We start from the raw sequence: 23,917 nt of genomic DNA, 5'->3' as shown, positions 1-23,917 counted from the left end.
AAATAATGTTCAATGTTCCTTTTAATCAAATAAAAGTAAATTAAAATAATTTTTGCCTAATAAATTGGCAAATATTTCTTTTTTAATGACTATCCAAATCTTGGTTAAAGGTCAAGTTTGATAGGCTCTCTGCATAGTCTTGATGATGATGAGGCGATTGGGACAAGCTTTGAAAGCAATTTAATAGGATGTATCAAAAGCCACTTGTTGGAATAATTCCCCTGGAAAAATGAGAGATGCAGACAAAGGTTTGTGTGTGGGAAGGTTCACCACAATATTATTTATTTCCAGGGAAAATTTCAAAACAGACTGCATCTAATCATAAGCAGAATAGCTTAAGTAAATTAAAACAAAGAGAAGATTATACCATCATTAAAATCATATTTTCAAAAAATAAATCATGACTTCGGGGAAATGTTCACAAAATAAGTTAAACAGAAAAAAATCCAAACACAAATCTGCAAATACTCTATGAATTATAACTAGATGATATGGATGGATAAAGACATAGATTACACAAAGACTATACATCAAATCACCAACAGTGATTATCTTTGGTTAGAATTTCCGTCTTTATATGCTTCTGTATTTTCTACGAGTTTTAAAGATGAGGAAACAATAAAGTTCTCTTTAAAATTTTTAAAAAGAAAAGTAAGGGAATCCTTAAACTAGATATAATTAACATTTTCTTAAACATGTTTGTGCAAGCCTGCTAAAATTCATCTTGACTCAGAAAGGAACATACCAGCAAGGAGATTTTAGGACTGGTTGATTCCCCAGGTTAAAACTCTGGAACCTTCCCTTCCTAGCTACTCTTTCAGGAAAAATAGATTCTCCTGTGTTCCTCTCTGGGGTGTTTTTCTTGCAAGGTCAGCTTTCAGGGGGAATTTAGAGGAAAGAGAAGCTACCAAGACCACTATTTTAAATGGTGTGCTCTAATATTAAAATCCTAGAAGACACTGCCAAGTTGCCTGGGTGCTTGCTGGCTTAGAAAAGAGCCATAGGACTGCATAGAGGCAACAGCCATAAATGACACAACAGAAAAATGATGGCTGCTTGTTTGAGAAAATATGCACAGAATATGCCAAAGACTCCTACACTGGATGTTTTTCTGAATGAATTTAAGTCCTGTCGCATGAACTAATGTAATACCAGGAATCCCTATGCTTTGAGGACCTCATTCCAAATGCATCCACCACACTGCCTTTGCCATTGGCTGGTAGAAATACACAAGTCTTCAACTCCATTAAACACATTACATAATTATAACATCCTTTCACAAAGTTTCGGTGTTTGTTTCATCTTTGCCCAAGCACCGTTTTAGCTAACAGATTTCAGAATATCTCTCCCCAAAACAACTAGATGCAGTAACTTGGAATTAGAATCACTAAAAAAAATAATAATAACTCATCACTGTTTGTAGTCACGTAAACTGTGCAATGACTCTCCCTCCACTGCATTTAGATGAAATTGAAACCCCTAACCTGGTTCGCCACACCTCACGTCCAATGTCATCGCATAGCATTTGCCCCCTTGCCCGCTACACTTGGGCTACACTGATCTTTTTTCCTTTTTCTCAACCATGGCAAGCTTATTCCCATAACACTAGGTTTCCTCTATACCTGTAATGTCCTCCCCCTTAATCTCCAAATGATGGAATCAGCTTTGTTTTCCAAGTGTAGGTTAAGGGTAATCAAGTGAATGGATGAGATACCAATCCTGTGAAATGACGAATTTAAATTAACGTATTTTTAATCTGGTACTCTTGCTTAGGAAAGACTGATCTTGGTTTACCACCAATATTTGGAAAGTGCCTTTCAAATGCTTTCCTGAAAAACTGAGAGGTTCTAAATATCCAAGCCTGAGCCAGTGCCAAAAGCAAAAGAACGAACCAGGATTCTTTATTGGTTACAAGTCAAAATCTAGAAGGCTCTAACATCACCTTCCCTTGTCTGCCCTAACTATTGTTTCTTAGGGGGATGGTGGTGCTTTTTTCCTCTATGTCTTTCATTTCAAATGGTGTAACATTATCAATGCCATAAATACAGCATTAACTCAAAGTGTCATTTACAAGTACTGTGGAGGAGGCAGTCTCTGACATGTCCCCTAATGATCCCAGTCTTCTAATATACACGTGTGTAATCTCCTCTCCTGAGTCCAGGCTGGGCCTAGTGATTTGCTTCTAATGAACAGAATATGGCAAATGTGATGGGATGCCACTTCTGAGATAAGATTAGAAAAAAAGGCTGTCATTTCTCACTTTCTCCCTCTTAGAACCCTTGCTTACTCTTGGCCAGATAAACAGCCAACAGCCATGTAATGAGCTTGGTGTGGAACTTCTGAGGCCTGCAAGAGCCATGTGAGTTTAGAAACAGATCTTCTCTGAGATGAGGCTCAACATGACTGTGGCTCTGGCCAACATCTTGATTACAGCCTTGAGAGAAACTCTGAGCCAGGAGACCCAGCTAAGGAATAACCAGACTCCTGACCCATAGAAACTCTGAGTTAATAAATATATGCTGAGGAGGGGCCCCAATTTGTTACACAGAAATAGCTAACTAACACAACTGTTTATAACCCAAACTACATACCTCACATCTTCTTTCTTTTTGTTAGGACTATAGTGAAAGAAAATTGTAGCTCCCTAAATTATAAGAATAAAATCTTAGGTTGTGTAGGGTTGGAGGATATTCAAAACTAGAAATAATTAATCAGGATTTAGTCCCAGAGGAAATAATAACTATTTTCGGGACATCGATCATAACAGCCATTCATAGTTTACATACCATTTTTAAATCTAATCGTGTTTTCACATTCATGGCCATTTACTCCTCTCGCAAAGGCTATGAAGAAAGTATTATTACAATCTCCATCTTACAGATGAGGGAACTGAGATTCAGAGGATTTTATGACCTCCACGAAGGCAAAGACCTCTCTCTCTTGTTCACCACGCTTCCCCAGAGCCTCACTCCATATAGATAATAGGAAACACTGCAAATCTTCAACACATATTTGTTGAGCAAATGCTTCACAATGTTATCTCTACAGATGGTGACCTTGTTTCAATGACATACACATCAATTAATTAATTTCTTTTTTTTTTTAATTTTTTAATGCTTATTTTTATTTTTGAGAGACACAGCATGAACAGGGGAGGGGCAGAGAGAAGAGGGGGGCACAGAATCCGAAGCAGGCTCCAGGCTCTGAGCTGTCGGCACTGAGCCTGATGCAAGGCTCAAACTCACCAGCCATGAGATCATGACCTGAGGCAAAGTCGGACACTTAACTGACTGAACCACCCAGACATCCCTCAATCAATTTCTATATAGACCAGTGTAACACACATATGTATTTATGGAACCGGTATATGTGTTTCTCAAACAACATGAGCACCTTTTCTCAAAGACAGTAAAGAGATCATTCTCTAATTTAATCCTGTTTTCCATACAGTTCTACACTGTCAAAGACAAAGACCTAGAGCTCTTTTATGACCAAACAACCCTTTCTCAGGAAATCAAATCTCTGCTCTCACATATCATTTCCTATAATCTTCCCAAGCAGGCTGGAGACAACAGACCTTTTCTAAGTCATCAAAGGAGGTCATCAGCCAGCTCAGATCCTCTCATCCCCCACCACATTCCCACCCCTCCCCTGCCACCCTTGTCTGCCCCCACCCCATAAACATGGCAATGCACATGGCAAGTAGGAATAGGTCTTGTCAAAGGTCACTATAAAATAACCTCAGGCAATGTTAGATACAGGTGTCCACAGAAATGCAACAGAGCTGCTGACAGGGAAACGGGAGGTAGAGGGATTTTGATTAGGAAGTTTATATAAGCCTTAAATTCCTCTTCTTTTGAAAGTTTCACAGGCCACCGATCATTCAATCTAACCACAGCCTACTCCTTCCTATTATCTACTAAGTGTTTTCACACACACACACACACACACACACACACACACACTCACACACGCACGCATCCCAAAAAACAAACAAACAAACAAAAAAACAGGGAGCCATTAAATAACCAATTAGCTATGTTTTAAGAAGATAAGAAAATCATTAGGTGTGATTACTCATGAAATTGTATGTTTACAAATAGAGGAACTATAATATATCATGTATAAAGTAATAAATTAATAACAGACATCCATTCATTCAGCAAATATCGAAGAAGTGTCTGCTATGTGCCAGGGCTAGATGTTGAGAAAATGGTAATAAACTAAACATGCATGAGAAGAATCCAGATTCTAGTGGGACATAATGGATTTCCCAATTTAAAAAAATTAAAAATCACTTACAGAAATACAAATCTGAAAATTGATAAATGCTAGGAAGGAAAGGTTCAGGGTAGCAGGAATATTTACAAGGGAACCCTAATATAGATTAGGGAGCCAAGGAAAAGCAACTGTCATCTTGGCAGGAACGGTCTAGGCAAAAGGACAGCATATGCAAAGGCCCTGTAGCTGAGAAGGGCTTAGTGCTTTCGAGGATCTGAAACTCCAGGGTGGTTGGGGTCCCCTGAGTGAGGGGCTGTGTGCTGTGAGATGAGGCGGGCCTATCTGATGCCAAGACTGTGCTCCTGACTCTACAGCTGTAGCCCAACCTCCTTCCCAGAACACCAGACTCCACATCCCGTATTACTGGAGATCTCACACATAACAGGCTCCCTGTTGAGTTCCACTTCTCACCACCAAACCTGTTCCACAGGCCATCTTCCCCATCTCAGCCGATGCAACTCCATCCTCCCAATGCCTCAGGTCAAGAATTTTAGCATCCTCCCTGATATCTCCCTGACCCCCACCCCCAATCTGTCAGCAAGCCCTTTCAGCTTTACCTCCAAACTAAGCCAAATGCCTTCTCAGCGCCCACGATCATCTAGTCCAAGCTGCCATGGTCTCTTGCCTCCTAACACGTCTCTGCTGCCACCCTCCCCTCTACAAGTCCACTCTTCAGCTACAGAGGAGGTCTTTAGAAGTGATGGATTCTCTTCTCAAAACTCCCCGGTGGCTTCCTTTGTCGCTAAGATTAGCATCCAATGTTCACAGCATGGTCTGCAAGCCCACCCATCACATCCCACTCCTTCCTCACCATCTTCGTGTCTGCATCCTTCCTTGCAGCCCCTGGAACACACCAGGCCCCTTGCACGAGCAGATCCCTTTGCCTGTAAAGTGCCTTCTCCGGACCTCTGCAGGAAGGACCCCTCCCTCCAGCCTCTCTACTCACATGTCACCTTCTCAGAAAGGCCTTCCCTGACTACCCCACCTGAAGGAGAAAAGAGCACAGAGTACCACCCATCCAGTCTAATCTTTCCTTTTAGCACTTGCTACTACTATATAATGCATTATATATTTACCTACTTGTATAGACATTTTGTCTGTTGGAAGAGTTCTAGCTAAAGAGAGCAAAGGCACACTTTTAATGATGCACTTCATTGGGCTACCACACGGTCATCTCCAGAAGTCTTTTTGTAATAAAATGACAAATTCCCAGGAAATAGGTTCACATCTTACCAAGATTTGAGAAGCAAGAGAAGAAGAGAGAATGTGGCTAGGTGGAGGGACAAGAAGGGCAGTGTTTGTGGAAGACAGATCAGTGTCTGGGGAGGAGGGAAGGCTTGAGTTCCTGTGACAGGCACTGCAGTGGAACAGAATGTGCTAAGAGGAAGAGGGGCAGAAATAAGAGGGATAGAAGTGAGGGTGAGGGTGTCCAAGACCAGCTTCAGCTCCGACACATTTTTGTCCAAACTCAAGCCTAAAGGAAGGGTTTTTTTTCAGCCAGCATACGATGAAGGAGATTAAGGTCTTCAGAGTATATATTTCTCTTGCCAAAAGACTCGGCATGTGTGGTTTTTTTTGGTAATAATAATAAAAAATCCACAACAAACTTAAATGTCAAACGATAGGGGATGGTTAAGAAATTATGGTATAGCAACGCAATGGAATATGACACATAATCATCATTTTGAAAACTATGTAGCAATATGAAGGAATGCCTGTGGTATAGTTTTAAGTGAAGGAAGCAGTATTTTAAAACATGTCTATGTTCTGATTAAAACTATTTAAAAATTGCTATCTGGACCGGGTATGGAAAGGAATGTAAAAATGAAAAACCAATGATTCCTTAGGGTTGTGACATTCTCTGTGATTTACTCATCTCACTCCATGTTGGAAGTTCTGAAATATAATGACAACAGTTTTTTATGCTGTAGGGACATCTATCCATATACCTAAAGAAGCTCCCTAGGCTGGTCTTCCCAGGAACACTCACCTCACCAGACATCATATATCTCCCTCTGGGGCACCTGGGTGGCTCAGTTGGTTGAATATCCGCCTCTTGATTTGTGTTCATCTCACGTGAGATCAAGCTCCACCTTGGGCTCCATGCCGGGCTTGGAGTCTGCTTAAGATTCTCTTTACCCCTCCCTCTTCCCCTCCCCTGCTTGTGCTCTCTCTGTCTCTCTCTCTGTGCATCAAAACAACAACAACAACAACAACAAACAAATATCTCCCTCTGGTCATAGGAAATTCACAAAAGAGAACAATATTCTAGTATCCCTATAATGAATTCACTCAAGATTAATTACCTACTCTGCGTAAGGACTATATGCTAGGTTCAATGAGGGAAATCAAAACTGATCAAGAGTCAATTCTTGCTGTTATGGAGCTTATAAGCCAAGAGAAGGAATCTATGACAAATATGAAAATAACTATAATAGAAGATATTTTTTAATCATAAGAAACATTTTAAGAAAATACTATGGAACTGATTATGCATTTACTTTTTATTTGGGGGGATCAGGAGATGAGTATTTGCATAGGCATCAGGTGAGGTGTTGCAGGGAAGGGGTGTGCTGGATAAGTACGGATGTCCCAGGGAAGGGGAGAGTCTCAACAAGGCAGAGAGGCACTTAACACAAATGAGAGTTTATTATGGATCTGGTTTTAATATGGGGTATACATATAGGGATGCTGGCTGGGGTTGGCCTGGCAGGCGGGGACAGGTAAAACAGAAGGTGAAGGCTCTTGAGCAGAGAAATGACACATTCAGAGCCATAGGGTAGAAAGATTTATTTCATAGTCACAATGGAAAGAGTCTGAGCTCAGGGACGAGATAAAACAGTTCTAAACCCCAATTCCTCCATTTATAGGTCACATTTCCTTTATCATGTTGATTGGTTTGTCCCTTAGCCTCTGAGCCTCACTTTCCTTATCTATAAAAAGGGGTAAGTCCGGCTCCTGGGTAGCTTTGTTATGAAGGCTGACATAGTAGGTGAAAACAGCAGGCTCAATAAAGACTCGATAAATAATTCTGTTCCCCTTAATTCTCGGTTCCGAGAAGGAAGTGAATGAGAAAGAGACAGGCAGAACAACAAAAATCACAGGACATTGTTCAATGGGGTCTGGAAGACTTGGCAATGACATGTTTGCGATGGCCAAGGGAAAAGGAGAAGTCAGCAACTGTCATGAAGGTTCAAGCTGAGGACCCAGAGGACAACAGTGGCCTCTGCTGAAATGGATGTGTCAGAAGAAGAAATGCGACGAAGATTAGTTCCTGTTGGAACAATCAGAAATTTAAGGAGCAGGAGCAGTCCATCTAGGAGGAAATGGCCAGGGTGAACCCAGAAATTAGGGCTCCTGGCCCAGAAGAGAGGTATGGGCTGGAGACACATGGAGTATGCTGTAAGATTTTCAGTCGTTGACCATTCCTACTTCGAAGATCTGCAATGCTCCTATCAACCTTTCTCCACTGCTCCTCTTGGTATGTTCATCCCAAATATGTAGAGAAGTTATTAGATCAAAATATTCTATTTGGCATATAACCTAATTAAATTTAGCATCCTATATTTTTCTCTATGATGTGTTACATTTTTTAACAGCATTCTTGACATACAATTTCTATACCACGTAATTCACCCGCTTGAAGTGTATAATTCCAATAGCCTGAGAATATTCACAGATTTGTGCAAAAAGCACCACAGTCAATTTTAAAACATTTTCATCATCTCAGGAAGAAACCACACATCCCTTAGTGGTTCCCAAGTCCCCAGCCCCACCTTCAGCCCTAGCAACCACTAATCTACCTTCTCCCTCCCTGGATTTGGCTATTCTGGACCTTTCATATATGTGGAATCATACAATATGCAGTCCTTTCTGTCCGACACTTTTTCTTAGCATAATGTTTTTACGGTTCATGAATACTGTAGCAAAGGTCAGTATTTCTTTTTATAAACATAATTTGCCAATATACGCATAGACCAACTTATTTATTCATTCATCAGTTGATGGACTTTGGGTTATTTCCATATTTTGGCTATTGTGAATAGCACTGCTATGAACATTCATGTACAAGTTATTGTATGGACATATATTTTCATTTCTCTTAGGTGTAGACCTAGGAATGGAATTGCTAGGTCACAGGCTTATATTTAACTTTTTAAGGAGCTGCCAAATTGTTTTCCAAAGTGGCTATGCCATTAGACGATCCCACCAACAATGTATGGAAGTTCCAACTTCTCCACTTCCTAATCAAAACTTGTTATTGTGTGTCTTTTTTATTATAGTTATCCTGCAGAGTAGGAAGAGGCAACTCACTAGGGTCTTGATTTGCATTTTCTAGTAACTAGTGATGTTGAACATCCCTTTTGTATGCTTATTGGTCATCTGCATATCTTCTTTGTAGAACGGCTAATTCAGACCCTTTGCCCATTTTAACTGGATTGTTATTTATTATGACATATTTTTAAAACACAGAATTTTGTCTTTTGTGCTTTCACTGCGTAAAACAGAGGTAGCACATAGGCATAAATTATTCATCAACAACTATAAAAGCTTAATTTTTTTTTGCCCTGATAGAAACATCTATGTTCAACCTGTGGTGTGTGTGTGTGTGTATGTGTGTGTGTGTGTGTGTGTCTGTGTGTGTGTCTGTGTGTGTGTTGTGTATGGGAACTGGTGGCTATTGTTCTTATAAGTAAATATTACCACATCAAAACAGTGATTGTTAAACCTGTCAGGGTGACAAACTAATTATATTTAATTCTTTGTTTTCAATGTTAAAACTTGGTGTTGCTCTTTCACAAGCTGGGAAGACAAATTCAAGGCCAAACGAAGGACAATGCCTGTATTAGAGAATTCAGTAATCGGGGCAATATGTATATATCTATTTCAAAGCATAGCCTTGTTTTGCTGGCTTTGTCCATACCTGGTAATGTATGTACCCTCAACTCCAAAGACTTGTTCCAAGCTTTTCTGGGGACCCATCAGACGTTTATGCTTAACATGTGCTAAAAAATGTCTGGTTATGAGCCATGTCACTCCAAAGCTACCGGCTCCCGTAGGGTCCCACTACTACCTGCCCTGGGTGCTGCCTTCTTGATAGGTTTACCTACTATTACAAGTTGAACTGTGCTCCCCCCAAATCTCCAGTACCCTGAAATGTGATCTTATTTGGAAATAAACTCTTTACAGAGGTAATCAAGTTAAAATGAGGTCCTTAGAGTGGGCCCTAATCCAATAGGACTGGTGTCCTTATAAAAAGGAGAAATTCACACACAGAGACAGAAGGGCACAGGAGGAAGATGATGTGAAGAGATCCAAAAAAGAACACATCCATCTATGAGCCGAACTGAGACACTTCGAAACATTTCCCCTCACAGCCCTCAAAAGGAACCAACCCTACTGACACCGTGACTTTGGAATTCTCGAAAATAAATTTCTGAAAGCCACTCGGTCTGTGGTGCTTTGTTAACAGCGGCCGTAGGAAACAAACATGTGTAGCTGTGCACTGGAGCCTGCTGGGGCCTCAGCTGTGGTTGCTTTGGGAGGTGGCTGCCTTTCTCTTCGGAGAGGCTACTCTCTGATATAAATTATCAAAACTGCACTGCCTATAACCCAATGACCAACTGTGCTACTGTTTGTAGTTACAGTTGCTCTTGGAATGTCTAGTCACAGCTATTTTCTGCTCTCCATCAAGGACTCGGACTCAAGTCCAAGGCAGAAACCCTCCAGTCCTCTGCTGCCACAAAGGACAATCCAGGCTTCCATACCACGTCAATCTTATCCCGCCAGGCTCCCTCTCTCCTTAGGATGAGTAGGGACTCTTCCCTCCCCTCATCTTCCAGAAATCAATCCCCTAGTCATATTGATCCTTTCTCTTCAATGGTTTTTAAATCTGGCACCATTGTAGCTAAGCCACAATCGCCTCTTGCCTGGACAACCACACTAGCCCCCTGACTGGGCTTCTTGCCTCCAGGCTTGCATGCTCACAATACTCTATCGCAGAGACCTTTTTGGTGTCTGTCCTACGGGTAAGTTCTGGGAAGAGAGGGACTCTGTCTGGTTTTGATCACGTATCCCCAGTTCTCGGTAAATATCTAATAAAGGAAGGGTAAAATGGAAAGAGAGAGGAAGGGAGGAAGGAAGCCAGGGACGGAGGGAGGGAAGTGTGGGCTTATACGCCCTTACATAAACTACAAGTCTATCTCTTTTCATTTGAGCAGATCCTTGCACTGAGAAAGGCAACCAAGTCAATACAGAGACCTTCAAATAATCCCAAATGGTGTGGTTTTCAAATGAAATGACACGGCTTTCTATACATAGGGCCCATCAAGATGCAAGCCAGTCTCCAAAAAAAAAAAAAAAAAAAAAAAAAAAAAAAAGGCATTTAGGGCTATGTGACTAGCTGTTGTCTTCCCTGGATTATCCTATGTATTAGAATCACATTACACACGTGTCACCTCGCTGCATCGATCAGAAACACATGAGTCCTCTTTAAATTTTTGCTCTTCCCACTGAGGCACTAAAGCTGCTACACCTAACTTTGAATAAGTGGTCCACGCGTTCTATTTCTCCATCTGGAGAATGGGTACATGCAAACCCTATCCCTCCCCCCCCTTTTTTTAATTGTGTTAAAGTACACACAACAAAGAATTTACTATTAACTATTTTTAAGTGTATCATTCCGTAGTGGCAGTAACACTTACACTGTTATGCAACCAATCCCCAGAATCCCCTATTTTTTTGAAACAAACATTAAATAACTAAAAACCGTGTAAAGGAACATAAGGCTTCCTACATAGACCCTCCTAAAATATCTGCTAAATGTTAATAAAAGATACAGCATCCCATGTGCAACCTTCCTTTTAAAGATACTGTAGTTGTTGTGCTTTACGGGGGGGGAAAAAGGCACATTTCCTCGAAAGAGTAAAAATGACCCTTGGGTTAAAGGGTTAACCTGTCTGTCTTAAGGATGTCCCTTCCAAAGGGCATGTCAAATAATGACATGCAGTTTTTGTCTCCCTGATTTCTGTGAGTGCTTCTAAGGCACATGAAAAAACAAAACAAACAAAAAAAAAAGGTACATCTTTGCCAGTGCTGCCTCCATTCAATGAGCAGACATCACTGTTTTGTTTTGTTTTGTTTTGTTTTGTTTTGTTTTGTTAATGTTTTGAATGATTGGGAGATTAGCATGGGTATTTAACAAAAAGCGCAATTTCAAATTACATGCTTCTTCATGGTGCCAAAACTCTGTGCACCGTCATCTGCGATGACGTCCACCGGCACGGCATTAAGAATGGTGGTCGTTAGTCATCTGGCTTTGCAAAAGCTGGAAGATGAAATTGTAAACAGCGTGTGCTGGGACAGGCCATATTAGAAAAGAGGAGTGTCTTAAATATGGTTTCAATTTTTTTTTTTAACCTCGCGATACCTTTTAATCAACAATGCGTGTGTCTAGATCAATGTGACCAATAGATACTTGCTCAAAAGAGGAACAATTTATCCATGGGCATCCCAAGAAAGACGATAATCACCTCCTGGTCCGCCCTGGCAGAGGTTTTTATTTACATACAAGCTTGACCACCATAACCACATATATGTGTGGATATTAGAGTTGTTTTCACGTTAGTAGAATGCCTAGAAAAAGATCCAAAATAACCCCTCCCTGGCACTAGTCACAGATTGCACTATTAATCACGGATGTATTTCATGCATGAAAGACCTAGAGGTGCAGACAGAAACTGCACATGGTTAAGTCCAACCCCAGTCATTACTGGGAGAAAACAAATGCCAAATACCCAAAAGCAGATGACTCAGGCCAAGTGTGAAGACAGTACACTGGTAAAACAAGAGCTAAAATGTTTTACTCAAGATAATTCAGGAGCTATCTGTCTTGCTTAGTGAATGAATACCCAAAACCCTTTACTTTCAATCCCCAAAAGAGTTGAACAACTCACATCTTTAATCTCACCGTCCTTCCACAAAGTCCTCAAAAGTCAATCACAAATTAGCCTTAGAGAAAGTTTCCCTAGATACCACTAAAAACACGGGTTTGTAACAGAGGCCTCCGTGCAACTTTCAGAATAGGTCTCATGTGAAGAGGCTGATATACCTAAATGTATTTGTTAATCAGTCCAGGTACACGCAGCCTGGAGCTGGGAAGCAAAAGTTATTAGCAGAGAAATCATTTAAGTACAAGTAACGCATGCAAAAGCATCAGGAAAAAAAAATAAAGTTATTTGTAAACTCAAAGACAAATGCAATCATACACACAATTGGCAAGTCGCCACCTGGAAACCACCCAGAACAGTGCTTATCTTTAGGTACTAATAAATGGGAGTGCTTGCCTCACCCCCTTCTAATGAATGAACACGATGCCCCGCCTTGTCAATCCTTCAGTTTCTTCTAATGAAAGGAGGGTAAAATTTTCCTGATGAATGACCTGACAGAAAACACAAATATTATCATCACAAAATGTAGAGGAAACGCGCCAGTTTGTACCAAAAATGGTTGTAAGTCGTGTTTAAAAAGCACGTGGCCACATAGACACGTACTTGGAAACACACTGCTATGCAGGGGATAAGGAGAGAGGTTTGGGGTGGAATGACTCACGAATTCGGGAATGCAGAGGTTTTCAGCAGCACCAAGTCACAAGAGACCGTCCCTGAGATCTCTCCTCCCCTCCACAAACAATACTCGTTGTTGACTTGGAAAGAAGATGGGTGAGGAGTGTGGAAATCATTGTTTTTAATTTGGGGTTCTTTGCGTCCCTTAGTGAATGCACAAACTGACACGCCGTTAAACATTTATCAAAAGAGAACACGCTGATGTGCCTTGGGAAATACTGATTCTTCTAATACTTTAAAGGATGGCAACTAGAAAGAACTGTTACTAACTTCTTGACGTGAGCAAAGGGCAAGTTTGGTCTCTGCAATGACACAAAGCTTATTTAAAAGCTTAGAGGAAAACACAAGGGGACCCAGCTGCCTCAAACGAAGTAAGATTCTCCCTCCAGAAAGAGCTAAAGGAGAGTAGTAACTGAGACAAAGAAGTAAGCTAGCAAAACCACTGAAATGCGGTGATCTTGGCCTTCTCCAAAATGGAGGATTTCTAAGAGGCTGCATGCAAACCCAATCGTAATATTTTGGGGAAAGATAACCATTTAAGATATTTGAAACTCATACAAAACTGAGTTCATCTGTGGCTCAAAGAATCCTCTTCTAAATTATTCAATCTGTACGTTTTAATGTGTTTATTTTTTTTTTTCTTTTTTTTTTTTTTTTTTTAAATTTTTTTTTTTTTCCAACATTTTTTATTTTATTTTTGGGACAGAGAGAGACAGAGCATGAACGGGGGAGGGGCAGAGAGAGAGGGAGACACAGAATCGGAAACAGGCTCCATGCTCCGAGCCATCAGCCCAGAGCCTGACGTGGGGCTCGAACTCACGGACCGCGAGATCGTGACCTGGCTGAAGTCGGACGCCCAACTGACTGAGCCAGCCAGGCGCATTAATAAACATTAAGGGTTAATAAACCCTTAATGTGTTTATTTTTGAGAGAGAGAGAGACAGAGACAGAGCATGAGTGGGGGAGGGGGAGAGAGAGACAGAGACAGACAGAGACACAGAATCCAAAACAGGCTCCAGGCTCTGAGCTGTCAGCGCAGAGCCCGATGCAGGGTTCAAACTCAGGAGCTGTGAGACCACGACCTGAGCCGAAGTCGGACGCCCAACTGACTGAGCCAGCCAGGCGCCCCTGGACGTTTTAATTTTTATTGATTGTATCTCCTTAAATATGTTTTGTCGCGTGCCTACAACAACTACTGGTTAATCTCAAACTCTGAATGCCTTACTGCAGTCCCTTTCCGTCAATAGATCATAGAATATGAGAACAAAAGACACCGTGGAGATCAGATAGAATTGCAGGTCCCAAACCTGGCCACACTTTAGAAACCACTTTGGGAGCTTTTAAAAAATACAAAGGCCCAGCCCCCCCCCCCCCCACCAAAACCAATCAAATCAGAATCGGGGGTGGGGAATAGGTATCGGCATTTTTTTTTATAAACTCCACGGGTGGTTCTGTTGGGCTGCCAGATGAAGAACCATTGAAGCAAAGTCCAGATTCGCATTGCCTGACACCATTGTCACTTGATGACATGTGCCTGCAGAGCACTTGAACTGTGACTGGTCTGAACTGAGAGGTGTGACCAATAACCAGATTTCAAAGATTCAGTACCAGTAGCAACAACAAAAGCGCAAAATATCTCATCGACATTTTCATATTGATTATGCGCTGAAATGATAATATCTCAGATACACTGGATCAAATTAAATGTTATTAAAAAATTAACTGTTTCTTGGGGCGCCTGGGTGGCTCAGTCGGTTAAAGGGCCAACTCTTTGATATCAGCTCAGGTCGTGATATCGCAGTGGTAAGCTCTAGCCAGAGTAGGGCTCTGTGCTCAGCGTGGAGCCTGCTTAGCTCTGCCCCCACCCCTGCCCCCCACCCAACCTCCCCTGCGCACGTGTGTGTGCACTCTCTCTCAAAATATATAAATGAATTTTTAAAAATGTCCTGTTTCTTTCTGCCTCTTCAATGTGGCTACTAGAACATTTTAATTACATAGGTGGCTTGTATTTATGGTTCCCACTGTTGGACAGAGCTGGTCAAAACTAATACTCTTTTCTCACAAACAGAGAAACTGAGGCAGAGAAGCATAATGAATTGAAGGCAGCACTTAGGGGATTCCCTCTTCCAGTGTCAGGCTTTTCCTGTTGCCATAAACCATACTGTTTGGCAGAGTTATGGCAGGGCCTTTGAGCCATCCATCAGATTTCAAATCTTTCTCGCTTTTGTCTTGCTAATTATTTCTTCTAAGATTTGATATTAAAATCTACTTCCCTTATGGAAAAATGTTCCCTCTCCCATTCTACACACTTGTGACCTGGTATTGCAGGGTTACTCTGAAAGCAGAGTCACCAGAATGGATACTTAAAAATAAATCTAGAAAAACATTAGCATAAGAAAAATGCAGAGAATGGACCATTAAGGCTTTTAAGATGTAGATAGTTGAGCCCTAGCTTGGGAAGGTCTTACCATTACCATGTGGTAGTTTAATAAATAACCGGCATTCTGAAAGCCATCTTCAACACAGCCGTCAGTCCCTGCTCAAAACTGAGCAGTTTGAGAATTGAGCATATTGTCTTTCCTCCCAGAAGGCAGTGTTTTTCTGGACAAGGCTGTCATTGCAGGAAGGCAAATCAGGCTGTTCATAATGGTATGCCACAGCATGCCTAGGTACCCTGGTGGAAACAGATTTGATCCTCAATGCCTTCTATCCTCTGGTGCACAGATCAGTACCTGGTCATTCAGAGGCCAAACAGCATCGTTGCTTACTTAAGAGAAGAAGATCTTGTTTTGATAAAGTGATAGGCCCCTACCAGGCCTGGCAAATGGAGCTAAATGTATTTCTTCTTATAATCAGCTAATTCAAGCAAAAACAAAGATGTTTTTTGTTGCATGTGGTTTTCCCCCTTGGGAAGCCAGCAGAGAGAATTGCATAAAATTGGCTGAAAAGTGTTGTATTTGAGGAATCATGCAACACAGGGGCTCCTCAGTGTAATAAAAGAATAAAAGAGACCTGAATTCTGATATAAAGTGTTCATGCAAAGAGCTGGAAAGGAAACCTACGGGTCAAGCCAAATAACACATACAGTAGATGCATTCAAGATTTCTATTGAGATATTCTTGTTCCCCATCCTAAATACAGCATAACCTAAATGTCATCTTAAATCAGATGTGTGGTGCTCTGGAGCCCCCTATGTTGCATGCGTGATTTCTATTAGCTGTGATTAGTCAAGTTTTGCCAGTGAAACCTCAAAGAGCATACTTCTAGACGCAACTCACTTCTGATGTAATATTCACCTCCAAATACTCTCGTATAGACCAACCTGGAAAGATAATATACTAGAGAGAGGTTCTGGGCAAAAGTACATCTGCCAGAATGAAAATAGCACTCGTTGCTCTATTCGACAGAAAGAAAGATTATTTAACTTTAAATAATTGCTCGGATCCCTTCTTCAAAGGTGATAAAGAAAAAAAGGAAGTGACAAAAGTGACTGCCTTATTCTAAAATGGTCTTTTAGACCATCTTTAAGTTCTGCCTGGTTTTTAGTCTCAAATCAAATCGGGAGGGTATAGTTTAACAGGGCATGTTTAATAATAACGGTGAAATGAGAAGAATGGTTTTCCAATAAGGAGGTCAATGTGAAAAAAAAATTAACGTTACAGATCTAGCAGAATAAACAGAATAGAAACTACAGTTTTTACAGTCAGGGCATTCATTCAAAATATCTGATTAAAAAAAAAAAGTTGTCTTTGAAAGGTTACGGATCAAAAGGCTTAAAAAGAGCACAGTATCCAAAGCCATAGGTAATGTTTCATTCATGACCAGGGTATTTATGGCGGCCTGGCTCATGGAAAGAGAACTCGGCCCGGAGGCAGGGACTCCGCTTGTAGGCTCGGTTTGGTACTCTCTAGCTCTGGGCTTCGGTGAGCCCAGGGACCAGGCCTTAGGTTCTCCCCGGAGGAGTGATGAGGTTGGTCTGTCAGTGAGAAGGCCTCCCCAGCTCCAGCTCTCTATATGCCACAACAAGCCTTTCTATCTCACCATCAGCATCCTTGGTCCAGAAGGCATTCTTACTCTCCAAGGTTAGTTCAAGCCAAATGCCAACATGGAAGTTTTCAATCCTGGTTCATTTTTGGGTGGAGATTAGAAATGTAAACCTTGAAGAAAGAGAAGGAAGCAACTACACTATGTGTTTTTAAAGTGTTAAGTTGATTCTGATCAATTTCTCAGAACACCTAAAGAAGCAACAGTGTGAGCTTCAAGGAAAGAAACACAAGAATGCCAAAACAACATGCATTCAGACATTTATCCAAACTTTCTAAATTTTATTTTGAAGGTCCCAGAGTCTCAAGGTGAGCTTCAAAAATTTTACTCTTGTTTCTGGCGTACTGTTATCACTACCTGAAAATTTATAAAAGCCCTCTCTCTCTCTGTTTCTCTTATGTTAAATCCATGATTTGTGATTCCCAACAATGGAATACTAATGGATCCTCAAAATCACGAATTGCCGATCTTTTCCTAATTACAAAGTGCAAGAACTATTTAGGGAAAACATTAAACATGATGTCATTTTTAAAGTGTCAGGGTTTCTATTTAAATCAATGTCACAAAACAGATAGCTTATTTAGTTTACAAATAGCGATACACAAAAGTTCTTTAAGTCTGCTTAGCATATCCAAAAGTGCTTCTTTCTTACACTTAAATGTTTAAGGCTATTGCCTCCCAGTTTATTACCTTATCTCAACTGCATAATGTTCTTAAATAGCATTCAGAGAGATAGTACTAGATTTAAATTTTTAAACACTAATTTATAAAAAGCATTGGTAGATTCCCATAATACAGCTGGTAGTCAAACTGGACAAGATAATGAATTGACTGAGATCATTGTTCCATCTTCATCCAAGAAAGCTGCCTCTAAAAAAAGATCTTAAATTGCTGTAGAAATCCAATTTGTAAGAAGCAAAAGAAGCGTATAGATGGGAAACACCAGCCATGATCACATTAATTTTGTGACTAACAGCACTGCTTTGAAGTGAAGAAGGAAAAAAAAAGATGACAAACATAATAAGTCCACTCAGATCCCCAATTTTAATCTAACCACGCAAGCAGAAGAAAACCGACTACAAAGTTCACGTCTTGAGGATACAGCAAACATCACCTTCCCACAGAACAATTTTCAGCTTAATAAGAAATTAACTCCAATGCTAAGGAAATACTATAGGACAGTGATGTACCGTTGCTAAAAGGCAAATTAGTAAGAAATCAGGAGACCAGGGACTTGACATTGGTACAAATAGCAAGGAAAGTCCATGATTAATTGGTTTTGAATCTGCAGGTGTGGGAACCTGACAGTTAGTTGTATGAAAATCTTCAATCTACTGTAATTGAAAAGCTATACAGGAAAAGTCTCTCTGGCAAACTACCATTCAATTAACCTCCTATTCAAATAAAAGCTGCAGTGTCACAGAGGAGTTTCCATGCTTTTATGGGAACGTTCTAATAAACTCTCTACTTATGTAGAAACTATATAGGGTCACAACTGACTTTTTATTGACAGGCAGTTTATGGATATCAGCAATTTACATTCAGAAACAGCTTGAAGATATATCAATTGAGCAAACATGCTTATCCTCAGTCAAGTTGAAAAATACAAGTTGTTACGCATCAGTTAGGATTTTAAAATAACAGGTTTATATGAAATGCTACAAGCAAAGGAAAATGAGGACATTTATAGGGAAGGAAAATGAGGACATTTACAGGGAAGCACAAGCGAGTCCTATTATTTTCTTTTTAAGTTTTAAAACTAAAGTAATAGCATAATAGTTGATATTCAATCAACAGCATCCTATTTCAAAGGGAATACATATCTAGGTTTGTATGTGGGAAATGTTTTTTTGTTTTGTTTTATTTCCATTTTTAGGTTTCTTTTTTAAAAACGCCTTCCTTATTAAAACGTAAGTACTTATTAAAGTGATTCATGAAGGCCCATGGAAAAAGGAATTTTTACCTGACACATTATTTAACATGCTTCATAGCAGTTAGAACCTACTGCAGTTCACATTCTCATGAACATTATTTTACCCAGGAAATAATGGTCTTATTCACACACACACACACACACATGCACACGCACGCACACACACACACACACACACACACACCTTCCACACAAAATGCTATACCAAGTCCCAGGAAACTGACAAAGGCAATATTAAAATTCAGTGTGAAGTAAGAATTCCATTTCTGAATTTCATCTATGAAGATACAGGATCGGCCTCATTTAACCAACTGCAAAGTTCCTTTCTGCTTCATAAGCATAAGAAACATCATCTTACCATTATCTGTAGAATAAAATCAGCAACGTGTTGCTTCCTGCAGTCACCAAATCAGGTTTTTTTCTTCCTTTCTTTCTAGTAACTTCTTTTTCACCAGCAAGATTAGGAAGAAAATAAAGCTTTGAGGATTTGCCTCAGAATATCAGACCACAGATTGTGAAACTAGCTCTTAGTCAAAAAGAAGAAGAAGAAGAGGAGGAGGAGGAGGAGGAGAGGCAGGTCTGCTATTTTACAATCACTTCTGCAATCCAGGGGTACCTCCTGGCCTCCGGTACCTCCTTTCCTCCCTCGTTCGCTAAGTTTCTTTTAGTAATGAGACTAATTTTTCCAGTAGCCTTGAACTCCCCCGATTTGACTGACATGGAAAATGTGACTAAAAACTTGTAGAACTGTCTAGCCTCCAAGCCTACACAGAATCAACTTTGTTGGAAGTGTGGAAGAACCCCGCGCAAGCAGCTACTTGCTCCTTGCGACTCCTGCGCCCCACCGCACACAACACCAAATAACAGTGCGCCATCTAGCTAGCAAGTCGCACTCTCCATTCTAGAAGGGGGGACGGACACCTTCAAACCCTGGGAGTTAAGAACTTGTCAGGGTTCAGCTGTTCTGAAGGTCCAATTGTTTATTTAAATAAAAAAAAAAATATCGCTACTGAGATAATCCACATCGAGTGGATATGGGAAAATTTAGGTTATAATGGCACTACAAACTTTTACATCTAACTTTGATTTACAAGATAAAAGCAAGTTTTAAATTAAAAGGGCTTTCTGTTAATAGAGCTTATTATTCTGAAGACGGGGAATGATTTTCTTCGAAAGTTGTCCCTGGGTGCATGCCTATTATCTTTGCTTTTCCCCTTCCACTAATGAGCATTTATCTAAAGAGCCTGTTAATCCTCTGATGTGTGCTTCTGGTCAGAGGTAACAGTTTGAATAAAACCACTAATCACTGATCACTAAATCACTGATCATTAATCACACTCTCCAGTGCTGGTGACCCGGGTCATTTTTTCCTTGAGGTCTATACATCACAAACAAGAAGTTTCACATTTTAGATGCACATGTATTCTGCAGGGGTTATACTATTTCATCTCTAGAGGTGAATAAATAATAAATACGGCCGCAAACTTGGGGAAGGGTGTCAATTAAACCCCAGACACAAGTTTCACAACTGCCTTCCCCGCAGCATGGCTGCTTGAAGAAAGTAGATCTGATTATAATAAAACATGTGTGTTCTTCAAGAAATTCCCACATACTCAGAATATAAATGTTCCTCAATTTAGCTTCCGCCAACTTCAAATCAGAGGGCACCCAGATCCTCTGCCCCGCTCAATCCAAAACTCTGTCAGGAGATCTTTTTATTTGATTTCTGCTGCTTACACACACACACACACACACACACACACACACCCTCCCCCACTACCAGTTCTTTTTACTTTTATCCCTTAAACGCGTCACACACAGTGTTTTGACTTCAACTGCCAGATACTAAGATTCTGACTCAATTCAGTGACTTATGTATTTAGATTTCCTCTTCAAATATAGAAACTTAAGGTTAAGAGAAAGAAAAGCATCCACCAATTTATTGTGAGGTACTTTGGGTTCAGTGACTCACATTCCCTCGCTTTGTAAACGAAACGTTTAACTCTTGATTCGTTCAGCTAAATTTGATTTAGTCAGCACCCTCACTTCTTGGCCTTCCCTCTTCCGCTAAACGGTTGGAGGAAGGCACTATGTAAAATTAAGTACTTTATTTGCAGTGGGTGTGTGGTTTTCCTAAGTCACCACAGGGACGTAGTATTATCCTAACGACTCTAAACATTTCTTGAGATGCCTTTTCTATCAGGACAGAGAAGTCGCGCCTTGGAGAAGAGGGCTCGCTGGTGCCTTCCTTAAATAATAGAAAGGGGCAGATTGCGTGTGCGGTGATCAGGTACTGTGCTCCCTTCAGACCCCAGAAGCTCTTACTGCACTCTGGGGACAGTGATCGCCCCGGGGAAAGCAATAGAAGGCAGAGGCGGAGCCAGAGTGATAACGGTGTGGGCGGGGGAGGGGGTAGAGAAGGAGGGGTACCGGAGGAGAGGGCAATAAAGATGCCCAGGGAATGGGCGACTGTACGAGTCTGCTGGGGGAGGTGGGGGGGGGGGGGGGTTGGAAAAGCAGAGTTGCTTTGTCAGCATTTCTAAACCCCGAACTCTTGAGTATCTGAAGCTGTTAATCAAACACTTACTGGCCTGCAGAATGACGTAATGGACCTGTATCCAGCCTTTATTCACTTGACACATGTCAGAGAGGGAGGGAAAAATAAAAATCGAACACACTCTGAGGACTCTGACAACGCAACCTACAAGCAACCCACTCCAGTTCCTGGCCTTGAACGAGCATCAAGTGGGGGGTGGCACCCGTTCAGGGAAAGTTGGGGAGGGGGTGGACAAGGTCTGGGGCTTTATCTACCGGATACTCCCTCCCCCAGGAAGTAATTCTATGGCAAAGAAGAAGCGGGATGCAGCTGCCGGGAGAAAACGTGTCCTTGGTTCCTTCGCGCCTCTTTGCCCCTCTAAGAACTTCATGAAAAGTTTAAGTGGTTGCGTGGAGAATCTGCAGGAGAGGAAGGCTCCGCCGCCGGGTCCTGGGAACTGCCACCGCGCTGCCGCGGCAAAACCCGGAGCTGTCATTTGGGGCAGCGGCGGGGAAGAGGTAATGATGCCAGCGAGAACCGGACGGAGGCAGGAGACGACTGCAGGAGTGAAAGCGAACAGAGCCGCGCCACTCTCGAGCCTTCCGCGCCTGGGGCGAAAGCCAAGTGCCCTTCAAGGGCCACGTCCCCTCCCCGGGCGCGCGCGCCCACCAGCTGCGGCGGGCCGCCCTGCGGGAGAGGTGGCAGCAGCAGGCTCGGCACCGGGAGGGAGCGAGCGCCCCGCGCGCCCGCCCGCCCCCTAGGTGACCCGGCGTCCTCGCCGCGCCCGCTGGAAGTTTGCAAACTTTCTCCGGGGGTTCCGCCGCATCACCGGGAAGTTGGGGACGCGGGGGGAGGTTCCTGGCTCGCCGTCTCCGCTGCCACCGCCGCTGCCTCCGCTCGACCGCACTTCTGGAGGGTTCCGCACCTTGCCAGGTCTCTGGAGGCAAACACACACCCCCGATTCATAACTGTTCCCCGTGTCAGGGAAACACACGCGCGTTCCCACACACGCACCACGCCGGGGAAGACACGGCGCTCGCTCCACGTTAGCATCCCTCCAGTCGCACGGCGCGGCGGCCACTGAGACGCGCTCCAGAACCGACACGGCGTGGGGTCTCTGGGGTGGCCTCAGGACACAACAGAATTCCACAGTCCACCAGCATTTGGGGCCGGACTTCCCTCTGGTCCGCCAAAGTGTTTACAAACACAGATCACCCTCCAAAAAAAAAAAAAAAAAAAATGCATCGCATCTTCCCTACGCCTTGCCCTGTGACCTGCCCACTGGACCAAGTAATCTCGCGGCTGCTGCCGAGAACCAACCCCTGCAAACCAAGTACGCTCCCGAGATGGCTCCCGCGGCAAGTGCAACAAAAGTAGCTAAATGCAAAAGCCCCAGAAGTGGCCGAGCCGTATTTTTAGGAACTTACCAAACAAGTGTGGAGAAGGCAAGAGCGGAGCCCGGGTGAAGGGACCACGTTGGACTGAGCAAAGATTACAATACATTCTATTTAGAGTGCATTACATCACCCCCCCGGTGACGTCACGTGGGATTCCTGAACTTCTAAATCATTGCGGTCCGCGGGGGAGGGAGAGGAGGGGCGGGGCCGGCGCGCCAAGGGGGTGGGCCCCGCCCTGGCCCCGCCTCGCCCCCGCCCCCCCCACCAAGAGCGGACCCTGGTGCACCCGCCGGGGAGCGGCGGCCGCGGCGGCGACCGCGCAAGCAACAGCTTGCAGAGCCCAGCGCCGTGTGACACGGCTCCCTGACATTAGTGGTGTGAGTCAGCTTGGAAACAATCCTCACGATTTCAGACAGGACCACGGAGGAGGCACGGACACAGGCTCTCCAAGGAGGGCCTGGTAGCGTTTGAAAGATGTGGGGATGGGACACGGGGGTGGAGGGCTGAGGGGGTGCCAAAGGGTGCGGGGAAGAGACTTTCTACAAACACAAATGCAGAACGCTGCCCCCTCCCCCCACCAGCAGATGTCCACCTCCTTTTTGCCTGCGACAGTCGTGACCTCATTAGAGTGTTCCCTGAATCCTGGCTTCCCAGAACACTCACTCGGCACCCCTTTTCACCATCCCCTACGCCGCCTCACCTCCAAGGGAATAACTTCTTTACTGTGCACCCTCACAAGGAATACACAGCCCCCTCCCTTTCCAAGCCCCCTGCTTGGTGTGTCTGAGAAGCTGGAGGGGAGATAGTTTCTCCAGGAGGCGAAAGGTGAATCACAGCTAGAGCCAAGTGATGAGCCTGATTTAGACTCAACGTCAGAGCCGGAAGGGCCCTTAGCGAACACTTCCAGAGCCTCCTCTGTAACTCGCCCAAGCTCACAGGCTGGCAAGTGGCAGAGCCGGAGCTAGAATGCAGGATCCGGGCGTCTGGTCTGCAGTATCTTCCTGACAGCTCCGTTGAGGGAGGGAGCCTGACGTTTTCAGCAGTGGCCAGTCACCATCCCCATCTCCAGCTTCATTTCCATTCGGATTTCTCCTTGTGACTA

General features: G+C 42.8%; 1 protein-coding gene across 3 annotated transcripts in view; it reads right to left on the bottom strand.

Moving 5' to 3' along the window:
- The window catches only part of CREB5 (cAMP responsive element binding protein 5), a 398,990-nt gene extending 376,019 nt beyond the window's left edge, over positions 1–22,971 (bottom strand). For 2 of the 3 annotated variants that reach the window (XM_019443683.2, XM_019443686.2), the window contains exons 1-2: positions 22,846–22,971; positions 19,241–22,355 (exon numbers count right to left, since the gene is read on the bottom strand). In XM_019443683.2, coding sequence (XP_019299228.1) covers positions 19,241–19,243 — 3 coding nt within the window. In that variant the 5' untranslated portion in view covers positions 19,244–22,355; positions 22,846–22,971. The remainder of the gene's footprint in view (positions 1–19,240; positions 22,356–22,845) is intronic. The other variant, XM_019443684.2, reaches the window with a different exon arrangement.
- Between the last annotated feature and the right edge of the window lie 946 nt (positions 22,972–23,917).

Source organism: Panthera pardus, unplaced genomic scaffold, assembly GCF_024362965.1.
Source record: "Panthera pardus isolate Hobbes unplaced genomic scaffold, ASM2436296v1 HiC_scaffold_8, whole genome shotgun sequence".
Taxonomy (NCBI): domain Eukaryota; kingdom Metazoa; phylum Chordata; class Mammalia; order Carnivora; family Felidae; genus Panthera; species Panthera pardus.
The sequence above is the reverse complement of the archived record's forward strand: the minus strand, read 5'-3'. Positions and strand labels throughout refer to the sequence as shown.